The sequence below is a fragment of the Leucopleurus acutus genome (assembly GCF_964270905.1).
Source record: "Leucopleurus acutus genome assembly, chromosome: 3".
NCBI classification, from domain to species: Eukaryota; Metazoa; Chordata; class Mammalia; order Artiodactyla; family Delphinidae; genus Leucopleurus; species Leucopleurus acutus.
Window position 1 is genome coordinate 61,139,565 of NC_139145.1, and position 22,024 is coordinate 61,161,588.

The following is a 22,024-nucleotide window of genomic DNA, read 5'->3' on the forward strand; positions in this document are numbered from 1 at the left end:
AGGGTATGGAGTGCATAACCTTGCACAATGTGGGGTGGTCCCAGAGCCACTTACAAATGGGCCACTGTGAGAGCTACCTTAGATTCTATCTGACAGGTCCTTACTGAGAAAAACAGGTTTCAAGAGGTAAGAAGTTGGAGGTGGACCACCAGATTCTTAGGGACTGAAAGAGTAAAAAAACTGCCAGCATAAAATGCTTTTGCTCAGACCAACCAAGGTTACTATGGGTGAGAAACCACCAAAGAATGGGGATGGTGGTGTTTCTGAAAACCTTAAAAGCATCCATCTGAAAAAAAGGCAGCTTTAAACATCTACCAGGCCGAGTGTGAAACCATCACATGGAAGTAAAAGTTACAAATTTTCCTGCTCCCCTTTCTTTTCCTTTCTCTCCACCCATTTGGCTCTGGTTGGTAAGCTGGGAGAGAACAAGAAAGACCAGGCATGATGCCTCTCCAGGGCCAGCAGTTAGCCAACTGTCCCAAGCTGGTGAAGAGGGAAGTTTCACTCTTTCTGATTCAACAACCATAGGACTTTCTATTCCTAATAGAGACCACAGAATTCATGGAATCTATCTGAGTCAGGTACATGACACATTGGCTCCACTGTATAGGTTTAAAGGGATGAGGAAATTAAAAAATAAAGGTTTTTTGTTTTGTTTTTTAAAATTATACCCCTGAATCCTGTATGTTGAACATACTGGTTACATATTATAAAGCAGGATCTGGAAAAGATATCTTCCAAGGATATGTTTTTGAGTTTTACAGGGGAAAATGTTATTTGAATCAATTCATTTGTTGAGAGCCCATACTTTGGGAGTAGGGCACATAAATGCAAGGGAGTCTCTGTCGTCTGGGTGCTTACAGTCTTGGGTTTCATACTCAGAGTAATGTAACTATTACTGTCAGTTATGTCAGCAAGAGCCTGTGTTGAATAGGCAGGGCAGGTTCAGAAGGGTTTTTACTCTAATGATTTCCTCTCATGATATTTTTACTCGCTTATGATTAAGCTTTAGAAGCGACATGTTGCCCCTGTTCTTCAAGCATGGAACCACAGGTAAAGCTTCCATTTAAGACGTTTAAAGAGAGGTGCAAGGCTAAATGCATAGGTTGCGTCTTGATTGGGCTGCTTTGAAACCAGAGTCTGTCTGGTCCTCAGTTTGGCAGATTCAGACACTTATATTTCACTTTATTCAGGCTTAATCAGGCTCTGAGAATTTAATTTGGGTAAAACAACTTTATAATTCAACCCAATGAACAGAAGCTGATTTATGAACCATGATGTGAATTTACTGAGAAAAACCGTATTGCTAGTATAACTGGTACCAGTCATGTGCTTTGGACAATTGCTTCTTACTGCATGTGTTGATTTAATTGAGAGCCCTTGAGCGATGGGAAGACTACCTGATAAGTGTGGAATCAGAGCATGGGTCTTTGTATGTTCTTAAATGATATCTAGAATTTAAGTTTACTAGGATATAAACTCACTGACAGGGATCTTATTTGCTGATATGTCCTAAGAGACTAGAACATGGTAAGCATTCAATAAGTATTTGTTGAGTGAGGGACTGAATCTGAACTAAGTTTTTTTAAACTGTTCTGATAATGGATGGGTATTGGTCCCGGTCATTAGAATCAGTAGCCCTTCTCCTAGACAGAATGCGAGCCCACAGTACATTCTTATTCAGATTCTGCTGGTTCTAGACTCTTAATGGACCCCATCCGTCTCTTATGACAGCATCAACTGGGCATGTGATACTTAAGTTACAGATGATTTATTTTACTCTCTCTGATGAAATTTGGGAGCCACCCTGACCTCTGTAACTCATTTACAGATCATCTCATAAGGTGACTTTTCTTTTCTTTTCTTTCTTTCTTTTTTTTTGGGGGGGGGTAAATTTTGTCCCAAGTTCTATGAGGGTTCTTGTCTTACATTTTCCGGGTTTCTGACTTCCAGCTCAGGCAGGTAGGGGACAACTGAACTGTGGTAGTTTATATTTTTACAGACACCCAGAGTTCTTTGTGCAGGTGTGGATCTATCTACCCTCCATCAAGGAGTCTAAAGGCAGAACACTGCGTTTTACTCAATGGAAGATCTCAAAGCCCTTAACAAACTAAAGGAAAAAACGAGATTGTATGAATATTCATACCTTTGTGAACGCGTGGGAGCTGCACGGTCGGTCTGGGTGGCTATGCAAGCAAGTACAGACACCCCAGGCTCAGAGAGCTCCTCATTCTTTCTGCCTTTCAGCTCTGCCTCTGAAATTCTGGTTTTGTATAGGAAGCTCTCTGTAAGCATATAGCCCGTTGACTTACATTTTCCCAGATGCTTTCGGCACCAGAGGCATCTATGTTCTCTCTGGAGTCTAGGTCTTGTCCTTAGGTGAAGAGGAAGGGTGGGGGCGGACAGGGTCCCCCATCTAACCTCCGTCGCTGAGAATGGGAACGTGACTCACCGCTTCAGTCTGCCCGGAGGTTTCTGTTAAGATCTCGGGCTCCTCACCTAGATAACGGCACCCGGATTTTTCTGGCGTCCTGCAGGTGGGCATGCTCCCTCCGCAGAGACCAGGAGTGACCTCGGGCTGCCGGATTTGACCTTCATGACACCTACGCCCTCCCCCACTTTCCTCTATCTTCTTTTCAACATCCCCAGACTGAGGACCCCCAGACACCTCCCTCCGGCCCGCGCCCTGCTTCTCACATCCTAACTCAGGGGACCAAATTTGGGGTGGGAAAAGCCCGGCGTCTCTAAAGCCTACGGACTCCAGGGCTGCGGCCGCGGGGCTTTGGGGGAGGCCCGCCCTAGCTACGCGCTCGCCCCGCCCCCCCCGCGGGCCCGCCCCTCCCCTCCCATGTACGTCACGTCCGGCCCAGCCCCTGCCAGCCCTCCGCCCTCCGCCCTCCGCCCTCCGCTCTCCTCTCGCTCGCCGTTAAGGAGGCTCTGCGCCTCAGCTACAGCCTCCGTCTCCGCTCCAGCCGCATCCTCCGTGTCTCTGCCGCCGCCACCGCCGGGGGCATCCGGGGGTCGCCTAACGGGCTGGCCCTGCGCCACAGTCGTCGCTTCAGCCTCCCGCCAGTGGCGGCCACAAGAAGAAGCTCGCTGGCCGCGGAGCCACTTGGGGCCTCAGTTCTCGCCCTCTTTCAGTTGCCGCGGGTTCTGGAGAAGCGGCCGCGGCCGGGGAACTGGGCATCGAGGTTCCAACGGTAGGTGAACGGGCGGGTACTGCGCATGCGCTGGTCCCTGTAGCCGCGGCCCTGCCCCTTCTGCCTCCCCCCAGCTCCGTGTCCCACCCGCGCCGGCTTCAAGGGCTTTGCACCTCGGGGTGCGGGGGATTCCGGGCAGTGCCGTTGCAGGTGCGGCATTCCATAGAGAGGGCCCCCTTTCTCCTAGAGCAAGAGAAGGTGAAGATGTGCCCCTGGCAGCCAGGGGGTGTGGCAGTCTTCGATTTTTCAGCCGCTGCAGTGCGCGTGAGCGGGTGTGCCTTCTCACCTAGCTCCCCCAAAGTAGAAGGCACAGCTCCCCACCCTTGTTTGCTAGCCTCCCCTGCACCCCGGACCTGCGCCGCCTCCCTGCCCTTTTCCTTAAAGCTGGGCAGTGAAGTTGATGCAGAAAAAAAAAAAGTGTGGTTTAATCTGGGCTCAACTGCGCCCCTTTTTAAGATCACGTGAGATGAGTGGTTGCTGACTTCCTTAGATCGTTAAGCGAATATAGCCAAAATTGGGCTGTTGGTGCACTGGGGACTTGTCTAGAATGCATTCTGCATAGGCCAGGCTAGAGAGGGTACAGCGCTGATTCAGATGAGGCGCCTGGTTTCCAAGATAAGGTATTAGGAAATTGAATCAGTTGGCACACTTGCCCAGTGGGAAATTGGTAAACTTCAATTAAAAAATCAATTAAAAATCAAACTGACTTTTAGAAAGGCATTTCATTCGGCTCCCCATTATGCCATCTAATCAATGAAAAAAGTACCTAAGATTGGGCACTTACCTTATTTTCAAGTTGATGATAATCTAAAAATAGCAACTGGAACCACAGTAATGCAGATAGATTATGAACATTAAATAGCTGAGATGCACTTACTTTTAAAAGTGGACATTAAAGGATGGTTTTGAATTATTGACTTTCTGGGTTAATGTGACGCTGTGTCTTCAACTTTCCTTTTTGTAACCTTGCATGCAATACTTGTTGGCCTGGTTGTCTCTCAGGTACTGCATTTAGTAAGTGCGTACTAGCTGAATGGAATTGAATGAACTGGTTATTATTTGTATATCTATCGGGAGCTCCTTCTTACTTTCTTTATCTCTGCTGCTTTTAAAATTTGGGCAGTATTTTAAATAATTTAATTGTGTTACCAGTTAGGGATCTGGAACACATCTTAAATGCTTGGAAAGATGTAGAAAGGCTTATCAGTGTTACAAAATTCTTCCTTAGGTGAAGTAAATGTTACATTGTGTGTTTTTAACTGTATATGTAGTGTTTTATTTATTAATATGAGTGTATAGAGTTCTGTTATTTTTTCTATCTTTAAAATTTGTATTTATTTAAAAAATTAATAGGCAATTTTTTTTAATTTTTATTTTTTGCCGTTCGCGGGCCTCTCACTGTTGTGGCCTCTCCCGTTGCGGAGCACAGGCTCCGGACGCGCAGGCTCAGCGGCCATGGCTCACGGGCCTAGCCGCTCCGCGGCATGTGGGATCTTCCCGGACCGGGGCACGAACCCGTGTCACACGCATCGGCAGGCGGACTCTCAACCACTGCACTACCAAGGAAGCCCTAGGCAATTTTTAGAGAAGTTTTAGGTTCACAAAAACATCAGGAAGTACAGAGTTGCTACATATCTCCTCCCCCACTGCATGCAATTTTCCCTCTTTTTTATATCTTGTATTAGTATTAAGTGTGTTTTTATTAGAATGCCATTGTTTTAGGACAGAGAAAATGACTGAAATGGATATATTGTGACTTGTCAGTTTTTCCCCATCAATAAAATGACAGCTACTGTTATTATCATTTCTGAATAACCTCAGTCTGTGCATGGCTCCCCTTTGTTGTACCCTGACTTTAGTATTGGGAAACATAATAGGATAAATTGTAGCTATACTTTGAAAAAAATTGTGATAAATATACATAACGTAAAATTTACCATTTTAACCATTTTTAAGTGTACAGTTCAGTGGCATTAAGTACATTCACCGTGTTGTGCAACCGTTGGCACTGTCCATTTCCAGAACTTTTTCATCATCCCAAACAGAAACTCATAGACAGCAATTCCCCATTCCCTCTTCCTCCTAGCACGTGGTAACCTCTATTCTACTTTCTGTCTCTATAATTTGCCTATTCTAGGTACCTCATATAGGTGGAATCGTATAGCATTTGTCCTTTTGTGTTTGGCATATTTCATTTAGTTCATTTTCAGGGTTCATTCATATTGTAGCGTGTATCAGAATTTCCTTCCTTTTTAAGATTGAATAATGTATTCCATTGTGTGTATATACAACATTTAGTTTATCCGTTCATCTCTTGATGGATATTTGGATGTTTCCACATTTTGGCTTTTGTGAATAATGCTGCTATGAACTTTGGTGTACAGGTATCTGTTTGAGTCCTTGCTTTCGATTCTTTTGGGTACATACCTAGGAGTGGAATTGCTGGTAATTCTGTGCTTAACTTTTCGAGGAACATCTAAACTGTTTTCCAGGTGTGCTGCACCATTTTACATTTCCATTAGCAATGCACAAGGGTTCCAGTTTCTCTACATCTCCCCAACAATTGTTACTTCTCTTTGTTTGTTGGTTTGTTTGATAATAGGCATCCTAATGGGGGTGAACAGATATCTCATTGTGGTTTTGATTTGCATGTCCCTAAGAGTGATGCTGCACATCTTTCATTTGTGTATCTTCTTTGGAGAAATGTCTGTTTAAGCCCTTTGCTCATTTTTTAAATTGGTTTTTGTTTCTTTGTTGTTGAATTACTTTAAAAAAAAGTTACTTTAAAAAGTTATTTTGTACGTGCATTAAATCTTTTATCTGAAAACCTTATTGGTTCTTAAAATGAATGCAACTGAAATTTAAAAAATAGAAATTGGGGTAAATTCCCTGGCAGTTCAGTGGTTAGGACTCCGCACTTCCATTACAGGAGGTATGGGTTCGATCCCTGGTTGGGAACTACCCGCATGCCACGCAGTGTGGCTAAAAAAATTAAATAAATAAACAAATAAATAAATAAATAGAAATTGAAAATTTCTGTTTTACACATAGGTAAACAACAGAGATTTTACATCTGAAAAAGGTTTCCAATTATTTAGTAAGTCACAGTATATTAAGCTCTTAATTAGGTATATATCAATACCGAGAACTTATTTCCATAACCTCAGCATTACAAAGGGGCACGCATTAAATGAAGATCCTGTCCTCACTAATGAGTAAGATTAATGCTCCTAAACTTTCCTTTGTTTATAAAGTATTTTGTTAACATGGCTAGGAGCAGAGGAGGGGATTACTGGGTGGAGAAAAAGGAAGTGTAGTATGTACACATGAACTTGACCTGAATCAGTGTTCCCCAAGTGGCGCAGAAGGCCAATATGTGAGGAGGTTTACTTTGGGGCCTTATAGAAGAGCCAAGTTGATTGGACATGGAAATAATGAAGGATTTTTGGAATGGAATGTAATAAAGGCAGGTTTAATGCACCAAATCATACTCACATGAGATATTAATGGTAATGGCATTAAGAGTAACTCATTATCAGATTTATTTATTCATTCACTGGATATTTTTCTCCTTCTAAATGTCAGAGATACATGAAGGAGCAAAACCCAAGCAGTTACTTGGTGATGGTTGCATAATTGTAAATTTACTAGACATTAAATTATACACTTGAAAAGAGTGAATTTTATGATATGTAAATTATACCTTAATAAAGCTGCTTAAAAAAAAAACAAAACCCATTAGTGGACTTTAAGGAACTTATACTCTGTTGGGAGAAAGAAACTTTAAACAGACACAGAAAGGACTATATAATAAAACTTGTGATGAATGTTTTGGAGCCAAGGAATAACATGTCCTAAGAAAAACTGACAGGGGATATCATTAGGTTGGATGGGTTGGAGAAGGCCCCTCCAAGAATGGGACTTAAGTAAGAGCGGAAGATGAGTAGGAGGAAGTGAGGGGGAGAGTGTTTGAGGCAAATGAACCAGCATGTATAAAAGTCTTAGGTTGAGGAAGATGCAGTGGCTTGACAAGATAATTTAATGAAATTTATTGGATTTCTACTAGAGAAGGAAATACCCTGAATCTTTTCAGACAGGTTTTTACCTAGTTTTAGTGTATATTTTCTTTTTCTTTTGTATATGATGTATAATAATTCTTATATTTTTGGTTTTAAACAGTTTTCAGAGAGATGTCTGTCTGGTTTCTATTGCCCTTTTCTGGAATAGAAAAATAGAAAATAGAAAAACTTGAGTTGTTTACTTATTCTTAAAATATGTATTTTTGCTTTTATGTATCAATTGAAAAGTAAAAGTAAAAATAAAACTGAAAAACACTTGTTGATTGACATAGTAGGTGCTTAATATTTAGGGGGAAGGATGAGAGGAGGTTCTTTTTGGACACCAGTCATAGTGGATTAAAAATTTGGAAAGGTGAAAGAGCTCAAATTTAGGATCAGATAAGGTGAGAGAATTTTTATAGGAAAAGCAGACCATATAGTGGTACATTATAGAATCACTTTTGAAACTAATGATTTCAAAAGATATATATTTTTTATGTTAAGGAGTATTCTAGTGTTTGAATAATGATTTTTGATTAGCAAGTACAGAATATTTAAGTGTTTTATGAATCACCTTTACGAAGTATCGTTTCATACATTTCAGTGAAATTTCAAACAATATTTTCAGTTTTGGTTGTAGTCATTGTTGCCTGAAAGAGCATCAGCCTAAAGGGCAGCAGACTTAGAGTTCTACTCACTAGTTTAGTGACCTACTCACTAGTTAAGTGACTTTAAACCAGTTTCTTCAGCTCTCTGAGATTTTTTTTTTTTCTTTTCTGAGAAAAAGTGATAATCTGCCATGCTCATCTCACAGGGGATGGTTGTGAGGATTCAGTTGGATAGTGAACTGGAAAGTATACCAGAAATGATAGCATCATTTCAGGTACTGGAGTTCTGCTGTTGTGTAGTGTTCTCAACACAGGAAATAAAGATGAAATCATATTTTTTGCTCTCAAAGTTTATAATCAAGTGGAAAAGACAGATACAAAAAATAAGTATAGTCAGTGCTTTTTTGTTCATTTCCCAGGTTCCTTTTTTTTCCCCCCAGCGCAGTTTTTACACAGTCAGTGCAGAAAGAGAATGTTGTTCTCTCAAGGGACCCATTTGGCTAGAACAAGTTGTGGAGTTACCTCCAATGGTAAAAAGAAAAATGAAAAAAAAAGTGTATTGTAGTTTTGTATTAAAGAACAATAAGAAATGATATGCTAGTCTTCTTAAGACTGTACTCATTAGTAGGCCCTAGGTGAGCACGTTTTCAATGGAGAAACATGAAAGGTGAAAAGTTACCAGAATAGAGGAGTCTTGAAGAGTCAACATTTGTCAAAATTGAGATTATATGCATGCATATAATTGACTGGAATATGTGCTCTCTTTACATATATATGCTTTCTCAGGTATTTTGTGTTGCCCTCTAAATTGTAGAGCTGGTATTTTTGGGGGGGGCAGTCATTGTGTTGGTACTTAGTGGGAAGAGCTAATTTAACACATAACTCACTTTGACTTAATAGAAGATCATGCTAGAGTAGTGATCAGTGACCTTGGAGTGAATGTGGGGTAAAGGAACCTGTTGGGAGCCAGCTTGCTCCAGCACATTACAGGCTTACCCTTTCATCAGGAGACAGCATTTAAAGTGTCACCTTTTCTCATACTTTCATGAGTAAGATTAAACATCCTTCTACCACTCTTACCTGTTTTTCATGCACTGATATGTGAACCTTCTAAAACTCTACATCTGACCGATAAATATCTCAAAAGGTCATCCTTCATCCTTTGGGGAAGTTTATCTACCTTGGAGACTAACTTTAGGTACGTTATGGTTTCCTTGGCTTTTTTTAATTTTTTTGCAGTATGCGGGCCTCTCACTGTTGTGGCCTCTTCCGTTGCGGAGCACAGGCTCTGGACGCGCAGGCTCAGCGGCCATGGCTCATGGGCCTAGCCCCTCCGTGGCATGTGGGATCTTCCCGGACTGGGGCATGAACCCGTGTCCCCTGCATCGGCAGGTGGACTCTCAACCACCGTGCCACCAGGGAAGCCTGCCTTGGCTATTTGAATCAGAATTGTGGCTGATTTACAAGTAAATGTGAGAGGAGTTCTTTTTGCCTTGTAATACTGCTTTTTATTGTTCTGGTTTCTTAAGACTTAAGTTACTGTCATTAGAAAGATTTGCAGTTAGATCCAGCAGCACATTCTAGCATCACCATTTACAAATATTGACGTTTAGCTCAGTGACTTGAGGCTCACAGTACATGTAAAACGGGAATAGTGCCTGCCTCATAGCATTCTTGTAGGTATGAGAAATAACTTGTGATGTACTTACAGGTATTCCATAAATCATAGTTCCTTTCCATAATTTTTTAAAAATTATAGTTGATTTACAATATGATTTGTTTTTAATGTTATTTACAATATTATTATTATACATTCCAGATGTACAACATAGTGTTTCAATATTTTTATAGATTATACTCCATTTAAAGTTGTTATAGGGGCTTCCCTGGTGGCGCAGTGGTTAAGAATCTGCTGCCTGCTAATGCAGGGGACATGGGTTCGAGCTCTGGTCTGGGAAGATCCCACATGCCGCAGAGCAACTAAGCCTGTGCGCCACAACTACTGAGCCTGTGCTCTAGAGCCCACGAGACACAACTACTGAGCCCATGTGCTGCAACTACTGAAGCCCGCGCGCCTAGAGACTGTGCTCCGCAACAAGAGAAGCCACTTCAATGAGAAGCCCATGCACTGCAATGAAGAGTAGCCCCAGCTTGAAGCAACCAGAGAAAGCATGCATGCAGCAACGAAGACCCAACGCAGCCAAAAATAAATAAATAAATAAAGTTGTTATAAAGTGCTTTCCTTTCTTGATTTGATTATCTTTGGTTATTGCTGGGAGTGGATATGGCAGCCACTTTTGATGTTTTTTGTTTTTTTTAAACATCTTTATTGGAGTATAATTGTTTTACAATGTTGTGTTAGTTTCTGCTGTGTAACAAAGTGAATCCGCTATACATATACATATATCCCCATATCCCCTCCCTCTTGCATCTCCCTCCCACTCCCTATCCCACCCCTCTAGGTGGTCACAAAGCACGGAGCTGATCTCCCTGTGCTATGCGGCTGCTTCCCGTTAGCTAGCTATTTTACATTTGGTAGTGTATATATGTACCATGTATATATAGAAGTGTATTTATTTAGTTTTTAAGGAGGTGTTCTCCTCTTGTTAATCTTCTTAAATTTGAATAGTCAGTATTATTTGCTTCTTATTTATGTCTTTAATCAACATATATTTTATTTTATTTATTTATTTTGTTGCGTCGGGTCTTAGTTGCGACAGCTGGGCTCCTTAGTTGCGGCATGCATGTGGGATCTAACCCATGCCGCCTGCATTGGGAGCACAGTGTCTTAACCACTGTGCCACCAGGGAAGTCCCTCAACATATATTTTAAACATTAAATTATGTGTTAGGGATTGTATGAGGCAATACAAAGATGATACAGAGGTGTTACAAAGATGAAATGACAGGGTTCCTACCTACAAGGATCCTCTCTTTTGAAAAAGAGACAGACATATTTTTAGATTCTATGGGATGTTTGCTAAAAAGGTAAGAGATAACTTAGGAGCAAAAGGAAGGAGAACTGTCTGCTTCAGGAAGTCAGGGAAGGTTTGACAGAGGAAGCTGGAGTTGAGACTTGATGGTAGATAGAAGTTTGGTGAACAAGATGGAATTGGACATGGTATTGAGTTAGGGCTCCAAGACAGAAAACAATGTGCATAGCTTGGGAGATGTGGATTGTGAATTTCAAGTAGTTAAGTATTGTTGGAGAGTAGAGTGAGGTGTAGGAGTGGCAGGGAAGAAGATTTTACTGGTAGGTGAAGTACTTGTACACCACGTAATAGAGTTTGCAGTTTACTGTGTACGTCAGAGGTTCTTAAAACTTTGTATGTATTGTAATCCCCCAAAGAGCTTATTAAACATACAGAGAGCCCAGGCCAGGCTCTCATGGATGCTAGATTGGGGTTGTGGCTGTATAGTGAATATCTGTATATTGAACAAAACTTTCCCCATCCCCAGATGAAGTTAGGAAACCAGTGCTGTAGGTCACTGGTCTCAAAAGTGAGGTGCTGGCACTTTGAATGGGCAGGATGACCTATTAAAATGTGTGTGTAGGTGGAGGAATAAAATTTATGTTTCTACTTATTTTTTATTTTATTTATTTTTAAAATAAATTTATTTATTTATATATTTTTGGCTGAGTTGGGTCTTTGTTGCTGCACGCGGGCTTTCTCTAGTTCTGGCGAGTGGGGGCTACTCTTCGTTGTGCTGTGCGGGCTTCTTATTGCAGTGACTTCTCTTGTTACGGAGCACGGGCTCAAGGCGTGTGGGCTTCAGTAGTTGTGGCTTACGGGCTCTAGAGCACAGGCTCAGTAGTTGTGGCGCATGGGCTTCGTTGCTCCGTGGCATGTGAGATCTTCCCGGACCAGGGCTCGAACCTGTGTTACTTGCATTGGCAGGCAGATTCTTAACCATTGTGCCACCAGGGAAGCCCTGTTTCTGTTTATTTTTAATGTTCAATTTTTTTTTCTTTTGCCACGCCATGAGGCGTGTGGGATCTTAGTTCTCCAACCAGGGATCCAACCCGTGCCCCTTGCAGTGGAGCCCTAATCACTGGACTGCCAGGGATTTGTTAAAATGTTATTTTTCTGTATGTTTATTATGTGCATAATATACTAGGGTATTCGCTATTCAGCTTTAGATATAACATACATATATGACAGGTATGTGCATAATCTTTTTCCTGTTCAAAAAATTTAGAGCCCAGGGCTCTAGGCATTGGAAAACAGTTGAGGAATTTTGTGCAGGGGAATTCAGGTTAGATTTGATGAGGATATCAGTGAGGAGAATAGATGAAGGGACTTAGTTACAGGGGATTTTATCTCTCTTTGGCTTTATTACTTTTGTTTTGCTTTGAAAGCTTGAAATCATGGGAGTTTATAAAATAATTGACTGTGGCCATGAAACCCTTGCCTGAATACTTTGCATAAAAGAGGGATAAGTGAGCTGTCTCAAGGTGAAATGTTTTGTTTAGTGAGTTGCAATCTGCAAAATATATGTGCTGTATCTAGTACCATGATTTGGGGAGTGTAGTTATACAAAATATACTTGATTCATTGCTCATTGTAGTTTTGTGGAATCACCATGGGGGAGGATTGGTCCCTCAAGAAGTATGTTAAAGTGCGCACAGATGAACAGATCCTCAGGCACAGGGGTAATAATTGTTGCGATAAATACTTTATAATTTTTTTTTTGTTTTTTAAGGCAAAGAAATTCCTCAACTTTTGAGTATTAGAGCTCGCTTTAAAAACTTTCTAGTCCTGGGACCTCCCTGGTGGCGCAGTGGTTAAGAATCCACCTGCCAGTGCAGGGGATACAGGTTCGAGCCCTGGTCTGGGAGGATCCCACATGCCGTGGAGCAGTTAAGCCCGTGCGCTGCAACTACTGAGCCTACACTCTAGAGCCCGCGGGCCACAACTGGCGAGCCTGCATGCCACAACTACTGAAGCCTGCATGCCCTAGAGCCTGTGCTCCATAGCAAGAGAAACCACCTCAAGGAGAAGCCCGCGCACTGCAACGAAGAGTGGCCCCCGCTCGCTGCAACTAGAGAGGGCCCGTGCGCAGCAATGAAGACCAAACGCAGCCATAAATACATACACACATACGTACATACATACATACCAACGTAGCCATAAATACATACATAAATACCAATGCAGCCATAAATACATACATACATACATATATAAATAAATAAGCAAGCAAGCAAACTTTCTAGTCCTGAATTCTCTTTTAGTTATATATACTTTGATAAATTACTTAAGGCCAAAGTCAATATGAATTTATTTATTTTTTAACTTTTAATTTTATGTTGCAGTATAGTTGATTAACACTGTTGTGTTAGTTTCAGGTGTACAGCAAAGTGATTCACTTATACATATACATGTATCTATTCTTTTTCAAATGAATTTAATAGTAGATGTAAATGACTTGGTATTTTCCTGATCATAGTAGCATCTATGGACATTTGACAGATAAATTTATATGCTGTTGAGATGTTTGTTTAACTTTTCTGTTTGCTTGGTACTGTTAAGGATTCAGACAGATTGATGCCTTGTCAGTTTCTCAGGCCAGGAAGGAACCACAGATTTAGCATACTGGCAAATTTTGTAGTACCATCCTTGTTCAGTCAGAATGAAGTGCCTTTTCCTTTGTTTGATAAATTGCTTAGAGCTTATTAATGAAAAGATGAATGTATGGAGCAGGGGTACATTATCTCTGTTCCCAAAGTTTACCATCTTTATTGAGACTCAGCTCCCTCTTGGCTTTTCCCTCTTTTTATACTAGTGATAGCGCTTTTTTTGTTTTTGTTTTGTTTTAGCAATTTTTAAAAAAGTATTTATTTATTTGGCTGCGCTGGGTCTTAGTTTCGGCATGCGAACTCTTAGTCGTGGCATGTGAACTCCATTAGTTGCAGCATGTGGGATCTAGTTCTCTGACCGGGGATCAAACCCAGGCACCCAGCATTGGGAGTGTGGAGTCTTAGCCACTGGACTACCAGGGAAGTCCTGTTTTAGCGATCATTGAAGATGATTGAGGTAGCTCTTTTAAACTTTTCTGTGTGAATTGTATCCCTATTTTGTCAAAAGCATTTTGGGCAAAAGTGACTTTTCTTTTTCCTTTCTATTCAGTTTGAAGGTAGAACAATTTTACATGAAAGTGATAATTTATTTTTGCAGGTACCCCTCTTACCACAGGTTGTTTTATTTGTAAAATGATCAAAGTTTACTAGTATAGTGCAGATCTACTCTTTTCTTTTTTTTTTTTTTTTTTGCTTTACGTGGGCCTCTCACTGTTGTGGCCTCTCTCATTGCGGAGCACAGGCTCCGGACGCACAGGCCCAGTGACCATGGCTCACGGGCCCAGCCGCTCCGCGGCATGTGGGATCCTCCCGGACCAGGGCACAAACCCGTGTCTCCTGCATCGGCAGGCGGACTCTCAACCATTGCGCCACCAGGAAAGCCCCAGATCTACTCTTATTACCATTATACTGTTTTGTAAAATTATTTGCTCTGAGAAGACTTTCAGCTAGTGTTAAAATTTATAAAGTCTTCAGCGTTTTATTCGTTTTTTTTTTTTTAGTTATGCTGTATAGAAATTGTAGTAATTTCTGGATGTGCTAGATAGCATAGAAGGGCCAAACAGGATTGGTTCTTGAAATGTGGTTAAAAAAATATTATATTTTTGGGGACTTCCCTGGTGGTCCAGTGGCTAAGACTCCGCCTCTCAATGCAGGGGGCCCGGGTTTGATCCCGGATCAGGAAACTAGATCTCATGTGCCGCAACTAAAGATCCTGCGTGCTGCAACTAAAGGATCCCGTGTGCAGCAAACAAATCCGTGTACTGCAACTATAAATAAATAAATAAATAGTTAAAAAAACCACAACAAATACATTTAAAAAAAAAGAAATATTTTATTTTCCTTTTGTGGATGGAAAAGCATATTTTAAAATATATTTTATAATAAAAATAGTTTAACATTCAATAGTTAATCTATTAAAATGATGCTATGCCTTTATTCATGTGAGTTTTCTCTTTTTAATTTTTTCCACTTTATTGAAGTGCAATTTATATATAATCACATTCACCAATTTAAAATGTTTAGTTTAATAAGTTTTGACAAGTGTATTAAGCATGTAACCACCACTACCACAATCATGACATAGAACATTTCCATCACCCCCAAAAGTCCTCAGTGCTTTTAAATTTTCTCATCAGTGAAATGAATATAATGAAAGTATGTACTTCCATAGGATTGTTGTAAGGATTAAATGAATTAATATATTTAAAGCCCTTAAGGTAGTTCCTGGCTCAGTAATAGCTCAGTTAATGCTATCTACTGTTATCCGTGGTTTTGATGTTGGTGTTATATCCTTTAAAAAAAACTGTCACTACTAATTTTATTAGATACTTAAGACTTTTCTTTTTAAACACATTTTAAAATTTATTTTATTTGTTTGTTTTTGGCTGTGTTGGGTCTTCGTTGCTGCATGTGGGCTTTCTCTAGTTGCAGTGAGTGGGGGCTACTCTTCGTTGCGGTGTGTGGGCTTCTCATTGCTGTGGCTTCTCTTGTTGCGGAGCACGGGCCCTAGAGTTCAAGGGCTTCAGTAGTTGTGGTGCCTGGGCTCAGTAGTTGTGGCTCACAGGCTCTAGAGTGCAGGCTCAGTAGTTGTGGCGCACGGGCTTTGTTGCTCCGCGGCACGTTGGATCTTCTGGAATTAGGGCTCGAACCCGTGTCCCCTGCATTGGCAGGCAGATTCTTAACCACTGCACCACCAGGAAGTCTTGATACTTAAGACTTAAAGATTCTTTGCTGTTAAGAAAGGTGTGTTTGTTGCTGTCATGTATATCGGCGGTCCCCCAACCTTTTTGACACCAGGGACCGGTTTCGTGGAAGACAATTTTTCCATGGTGCGGGGGTGGGTATGGTTCAGGTGGTAATGTGAGCAATGGGGAACAGTGGGGAGCGGCAGATGAAGCTTTGCTCGCTCGACTGCCACTCACCTCCTGCTGTGTGGCCCGGTTCCTAACCAGGGTTGGGGACCCCTGATATATATGTATATGTAACCATATGTATATGAATGGAGTGTAGAAGTATTTTGAGCCTTCGCAGAACTCAGGTTGATAGCTAGTATACGAAGGTACACTTTCCTGAATGTTCCCATTAGTCAGCTTATTGATAATTGGTATTTAATTGCATTATTTTTTATCACTCTTGTCTCATGGTAAAGTATGTGATATAAAATTCAAAATGGTTTCTTATTTGTTGTCAGTACCACCATGCTAGGCAACCGTCACTTGTATTTAAAATGATTTTGCTGTTTTGATTTATAATAACATTAGGCTTTCAGAAATCCTTGGTTATTTTGAAAGTCTGCACATTGTATTCTCTTGTGTCAAGCCTTTAATTAACTGCTTTGTTTGCATATTATTGACTGTATCTGTTCAGACATTTCATCAGATCTCTTTGGCATATTTTTCTGTGGTACCTGACCTGCTGCTATTTTCTTTTCCATTTTTCTTTTCTTCAAAAATGGGATCTTGTAGTTTAGATGTTGTATTAGTTTTCTAGGGCTTCCATGATAAATTACTAAAAACGGAGTGACTCTAGAATAGTAGAAAAATTTCTCTCACAGATCAGGGGGCCAGAAGTCTAAAATCAAGGTGTGGGCAGGGTCATGCTCCCTCTGAAGGGAGAATTCTTCCTTGACTCTTCCATCTTTTGGTGGCTCCTGGCATTTCTTGTCTTTTGACAGCATAACTCAATTTCCGCCTTTGTCTTCACATGGCCTTCTTCCCCTCTGTGTGTCCTGTCTCCTTCTTATAAGCACACTAGTGATTGGATTAAGGACTCCCCTAAATCAAGGTGATTTCATCTTGATATCCTTAACTAATTACACTTGCAAAGATCCTATTTTCAAATAAGGTCACATTTTGATGTTACAGGTGGACATGAGTTTTGGGGAGACACTTCATTCAACCTAGTACACATATAAAGGAAATATTTACATGATTTAAGCTCTGAAAAGGGACAGGAAGCAGTACTAAATCATGTCAGAAACAGCTTTGCATTTTGCAGGAATGTTATTTTGGGCCACTGTAGTCTGAATGCCTTCAGCAGTGTTCTCTGGATAGAGGTCTGAAGTGAATAGTCGTTGGCTGCAAGGGCTCGGACCATAGGCATGCTTTAAAAGTGCTTTTTAGCAAAACAACAACAACAATAACAACAAAACAAACAAAACAAAACAAAAGTACCTTTTAGCAAGCTATGAATGAATGGCCTCCTAAAATATATATAAGACTCTGTGGTCAGTTTGAGTGATAAAATGTGAGAGTCTGTGGTACTTTAAATCGTCAGAATTTACACGGAGTGATAGTATAGTATAGTAATAAAGAGCAAGGACTTTAGGAGTTACACTTCCTGGATTCAGATTCTGCCTCTGACCCTTATTAGCTGGGTGAACTGTGGTTAAATTGTTGAGCCTCTATGCAGTGTCTCATTAAAATAAGTCATAATACTGTATCAATACGTGTAAAGTGCATAGAAATGCCTGGCACATAGTATCAGTAATTGCTCATTTAGTGTTCGCTGCTGCTGTTTTCATTATCATGATGATGCCCTTTGTTTTTCCAGTAGTAAGGATGAATTTGTACTGATGAACTCATGGATTCCTACCCAGCATTGCCTTAGGAAAGATGTGCTTTTCAGATTGTTTGCTTAGAGGTTGGGAGTAGTAGAAAACACAGGATGAGATAACTGGTTCTGGTTTCACTAACAAGTACACTAAACCTGAGTAGCCATTTTCGTGATATAGAACTTGCCATTTAAAAAAATATATTTATTTGGCTGCGTGGGGTCTTAGTTGCAGCACATGGGATCGTCATTGAAGGCATGCGGGATCTTTAGTTGCAGCATGTGGGATCTAGTTCCCTGACCAAGGATCGAACCCAGGCCCCCTGCATTGAGAGCGCGGAGTCTTAGCTACTGGGCCACTAGGGAAGTCCCTAGAACTTGCCTTTGACAAAGTCTTCTAATGAGTCTTCATTTATTGTACATCAAGCAGATCCCCTTTCCTTTATGTCATGAGGTAATCAACCTGACTTTTAATGTAAGTTCATTAAACGTCTTATCCCTGAAGTTAACCTCCCTAAAGGATCTTATATAAACTTTGAAGTTGTTTTTCACATGAATAGACTACATGTTTTAGCAGGCATTTCAGGATGTTTTGGAAGTAATCATCTACTAAAGATTTGTTGTGGGAATGTGGTTTTCCTTCCCCTTGGTTTTTAATGTTCCTCCTAGAGGTGTATGTAACTATTAAGACATTTTTGAAAACCACACTGAATGATAATACTCTTCTGCTTACCTGAAGCCTCTTGAGCAGAATCTTGCAGTTTACTGAGCTTGTTAGATTTTAAATAGATTATTAGAACTTACAGAAGATGAGACCAAATATTAAACATACCGCCGAACAGGTTTTCACCTCTCTCCTGTCTCTTCCCGGCCGGTTTTGCTGGTCTTTTAACATTATGTAAAGAAGAGAAGGGAACTGATTCTCTTTCTAATGCATGCATGTATTTTCTCAGTGAAACGTAACATGTGTTTAGGTGTTATTTTATATAAGGAAACCTAGGCTTAGAGACATGGAAGCTGTTCAGGATCACATCTACAGAATGATGGAGGTGATACTTGAATATGTGCCTTTCTAGTTCTTTTCCATCATGTGCTATTGCCTCTCCAAATTAGAAAGCTCAGACAACTATGTTCTTGTTAACAAAATATTTGTTGTATACAGAGAAAAGAGTAAAGTATATAAGTGTAGTTCCAAGCTTAAACTCATGTCTTCCACTCTTTGACCTAAAAATGCTTCCATGTTTAGTTCTGAGTATATGAGGATGGAATAGAACTGGATGGGATGTGTGTGTGTGTACAAATGAAGGGTCCATTGAGGAAAAATGGATTATTAGAATGGTGTAGTCCCTGAAGATGCAGTTCCTTTGTTTGTTTATCTTTAGCAGAAAGATTCATACCCAGGTTAGCCATCATAATTTGAAAGCTTGTGCAAGGTTTTGCCTCTAACTAGGTCACAGACAGATCTTTTAGGCAGAAGAATGCTTTTCATTATAGGGACCTTCCTAAATGGACTTCACTGCTTATTCTAGTCTCTTCTCACAGTTAAAGATGTTGTGGGAAATTAAAAGAACTGTTTTTTTTTTTCTAGATTAACTGCTGAAGTACTGATCGAGTTCTGTGTTTCTTCAATGAGGAACTACAGGCTGATCTTCTGCCATAATCTCAAACAGCCATAAATGACAAAAGAATGCTTGCTCAGTGAGGGTAGCTGGTGCAGAAACCATTTTTTAAACTTAGGTGTTTAAGTACTCAAAGGTAAGTTTCCACAATGGTAACTATCCCATACTTATATATCCACAGAGATTTTGGAGTTTATCTACTATTGCTGCTATTGGATTATTAACTTAAGGTTTTGTAGTTTTTAGCTGGCATCAGATGTGTTAAAGAATGGATTTTGCTTGTCTAAAACTATTTAAATTTATGGCATTTGCTGCCCCTAAGTTAATTTCTACTGTTTCTATAAGTTAGATGGATTTGTTTTCCAGTCACGATGTCTCTTGATCCAGTGGATACACCTGTTATACATATGGACCTTATTTGTATAAACTCTAGAATATTGAGCTTTTTTTTTTTTTCTGCTCTGTTACCTTTCTCTTGTAGTATGAAAGGAATTGTTTCTCTGAGGTGATGAAAAAAGCCCATTTTGTTCATTATCAACTTTGAAAAAAGTTTTCCTTTCCTTTAAAAATACTCCTTTCCCCACATAAAATAATAAATGATTATTTTATTTTTATTTATTTATTAAAAATTTTTTTTTGGCCATGCCGCACAGCTTGTGGGATCTTAGTTCCCTGACCAAGGATCAAACCTGTGCCCCCTGCAGTGGAAGCATGGAGTCCTAACCACTGAATCTCCAGGGAATTCCCATAAATGATTATTTTAGAAAATGCATTTTTTTTGAGATTACTGTACTTGTTCTTTCATGCTTCATAAATTGGAAACATTGTTTTCTCCCACTGCTTCTTTATTGATCACAATTTCTGCAAAGACAAATTATTTATTTCTTCTGAACTAGCCGGGCTATGGAAGTTTTTCTTTTGAATAATTATGAAACAGCAGGATTGATAAAAGAACATTTTCATTGAAGGTTGATGCCTAGAACTGAAAAATTTCCTTTGTTTATAAAAACATATTATGGCTGCTCTGTCATGTAGAAATAAGAACTGGTTAATCTTGTCCTTATTAGCCCATCATTTTTTAAAAAATGATTCTCTCCTCTTTGGGTGCTTATGAATTGAGTGGTTAGATGACCTTCATAGAGCAGAGTCCAGAAATGATTAGGTTTGGCTTTTTACTCATGTCGTTAATAAGCTTGGTCAGTAAGGTCCTGTTGGAGCAAAATTTGCCCCTTTCTTTGTCTTTGAGATATTAACGTCCTCTGCGAAGTTTAATGATCAGTTTTGGTTTTGCCATTGTTTGGTAAATATACAAACACTAAAGGGAACACTCAGAACTAACTTCACATGGTAGAGAAAATGCTTAGATGATTGTATTGAGCTTCATTTGTAGAACACACTATGGGCCTGGTAACTGGAACATATTTAATAGACGAGAACACATTCAGGTGTAAAGCCTTTTTCTTTAATGTATTTAGTCATATTGCCACCTGTTAATCATTATAGTCTTTTTTTTTTTTTCTTTTATTTGGCAGAAAAGACAGCTTTGATTTCTGGCTGCAAAAAAGATATGAGGAAGAGCTCCTCCCCTTCCTTGAATAACTGCAACTCCGTTCTTGCTAACAAAATATTTGGAATTCCACTTGATGAGCTGCAGCAGGGAGGACATCCAGACAATGAGGTTCCATTCATAGTCCGCCACGTAGTGGACTATATTGAGGAACATGGTATACATTTCCTTACTTTGAGGGCTAGCCTTTGTTTTAATAAACACAACTTATCCATTTTTGACCTTGGATTTTTTTTTCGGTATTCAATGTCCAAAATATAGTGAGGAAAAACAATGGAAATTCTTTTTAACATTTTAGTGTGTCTTTATTACTTAAAAATCATATACTCAGAAATGCCCAGTTTAGAGCATATCTTAGTGGGAGGGGTGATAGTAATATTTTTAATGGATATAAGGGGGTGGGATAAAATAGAATATCCCTCGGGACAGAGATAGTATATGTTTCTAGATGTGTAGTTTGAAGGTGGTTAGCACAAGCAGGGGAGCCAAGAATGGCTTTCCCAAAGTATGAATATTTTAAGTTGATTGGAGAATGAATATATATGGTAGTTGAAGTTGAAGCTAATTTAATTTTTGCCTTGAACTAATGTAGGAGGTCTGGAGCAACAAGGACTTTTTCAAGTCAATGGAAATGCTGAGACAGTGGAGTGGCTTCGGCAGAGATACGACAGCGGAGAAGAGGTGGATTTGGTTAAGGAAGCAGATGTTCCCTCGGCTATTAGTCTTCTTAGGTTTTTCCTTCAAGAACTTCCTGAACCTGTTATCCCTGGCAGTTTGCATATTCACTTGATGCAGCTTTCTCAAGGTAACATAATTTGAATCTTATCAGTCAGTCGCTTAACATTTGATTTCAAAGTCTTTACCTTTTAGAAATCTTGACATGTAAGCAGTAATTATAGTAATTCTGAGATTAATTTCTTAAGTTCCCATTTGGGGACATATGCTCTTTGGGGTTGTATTATCTAGTTAAGGGAATTGCAACCTCTTAGATTCCTGTAGTGCTATTTACTTTTTATGATTGGTCTTAGTAAGCCTAAGATACATAGTGATAAGGAGAAGGAGGAAAGGCAGGAGAAAAGAACAAAGAGTAGGAGGGAGGGCTTCCCTGGTGGCGCAGTGGTTTGAGAGTCCGCCTGCCGATGCAGGGGACACGGGTTCGTGCCCCGGTCCGGGAAGACCCCACATGCCGCAGAGCGGCTGGGCCCGTGAGCCATGGCCACTGAGTCTGTGCATCCGGAGCCTGTGCTCCGCAATGGGAGACGCCACAACAGTGAGAGGCCCGCGTACCGCAAAAAAAAAAAAAAAAAAGAGTAGGAGGGAAAAGGAAGAAGAAAAAATA

At 40.2% G+C, this 22,024-nt stretch overlaps 1 protein-coding gene across 8 annotated transcripts in view; it reads left to right on the top strand.

The window, feature by feature from the left end:
• The first annotated feature begins 2,967 nt into the window (after positions 1-2,967).
• FAM13B (family with sequence similarity 13 member B) overlaps positions 2,968-22,024 on the top strand; it is an 87,296-nt gene continuing 68,239 nt past the window's right edge. For 6 of the 8 annotated variants that reach the window (XM_082834968.1, XM_082834962.1, XM_082834964.1 and 3 more), the window contains exons 1-2: positions 20,530-20,842; positions 21,278-21,490. In XM_082834968.1, the coding sequence (XP_082691094.1) occupies positions 20,584-20,842; positions 21,278-21,490 (472 nt within the window). In that variant the 5' untranslated portion in view covers positions 20,530-20,583. Of the gene's footprint in view, positions 3,201-19,035; positions 19,255-20,529; positions 20,843-21,277; positions 21,491-22,024 lie in introns of those variants that run through there. The other 2 variants (XM_082834966.1, XM_082834967.1) reach the window with 2 other exon arrangements.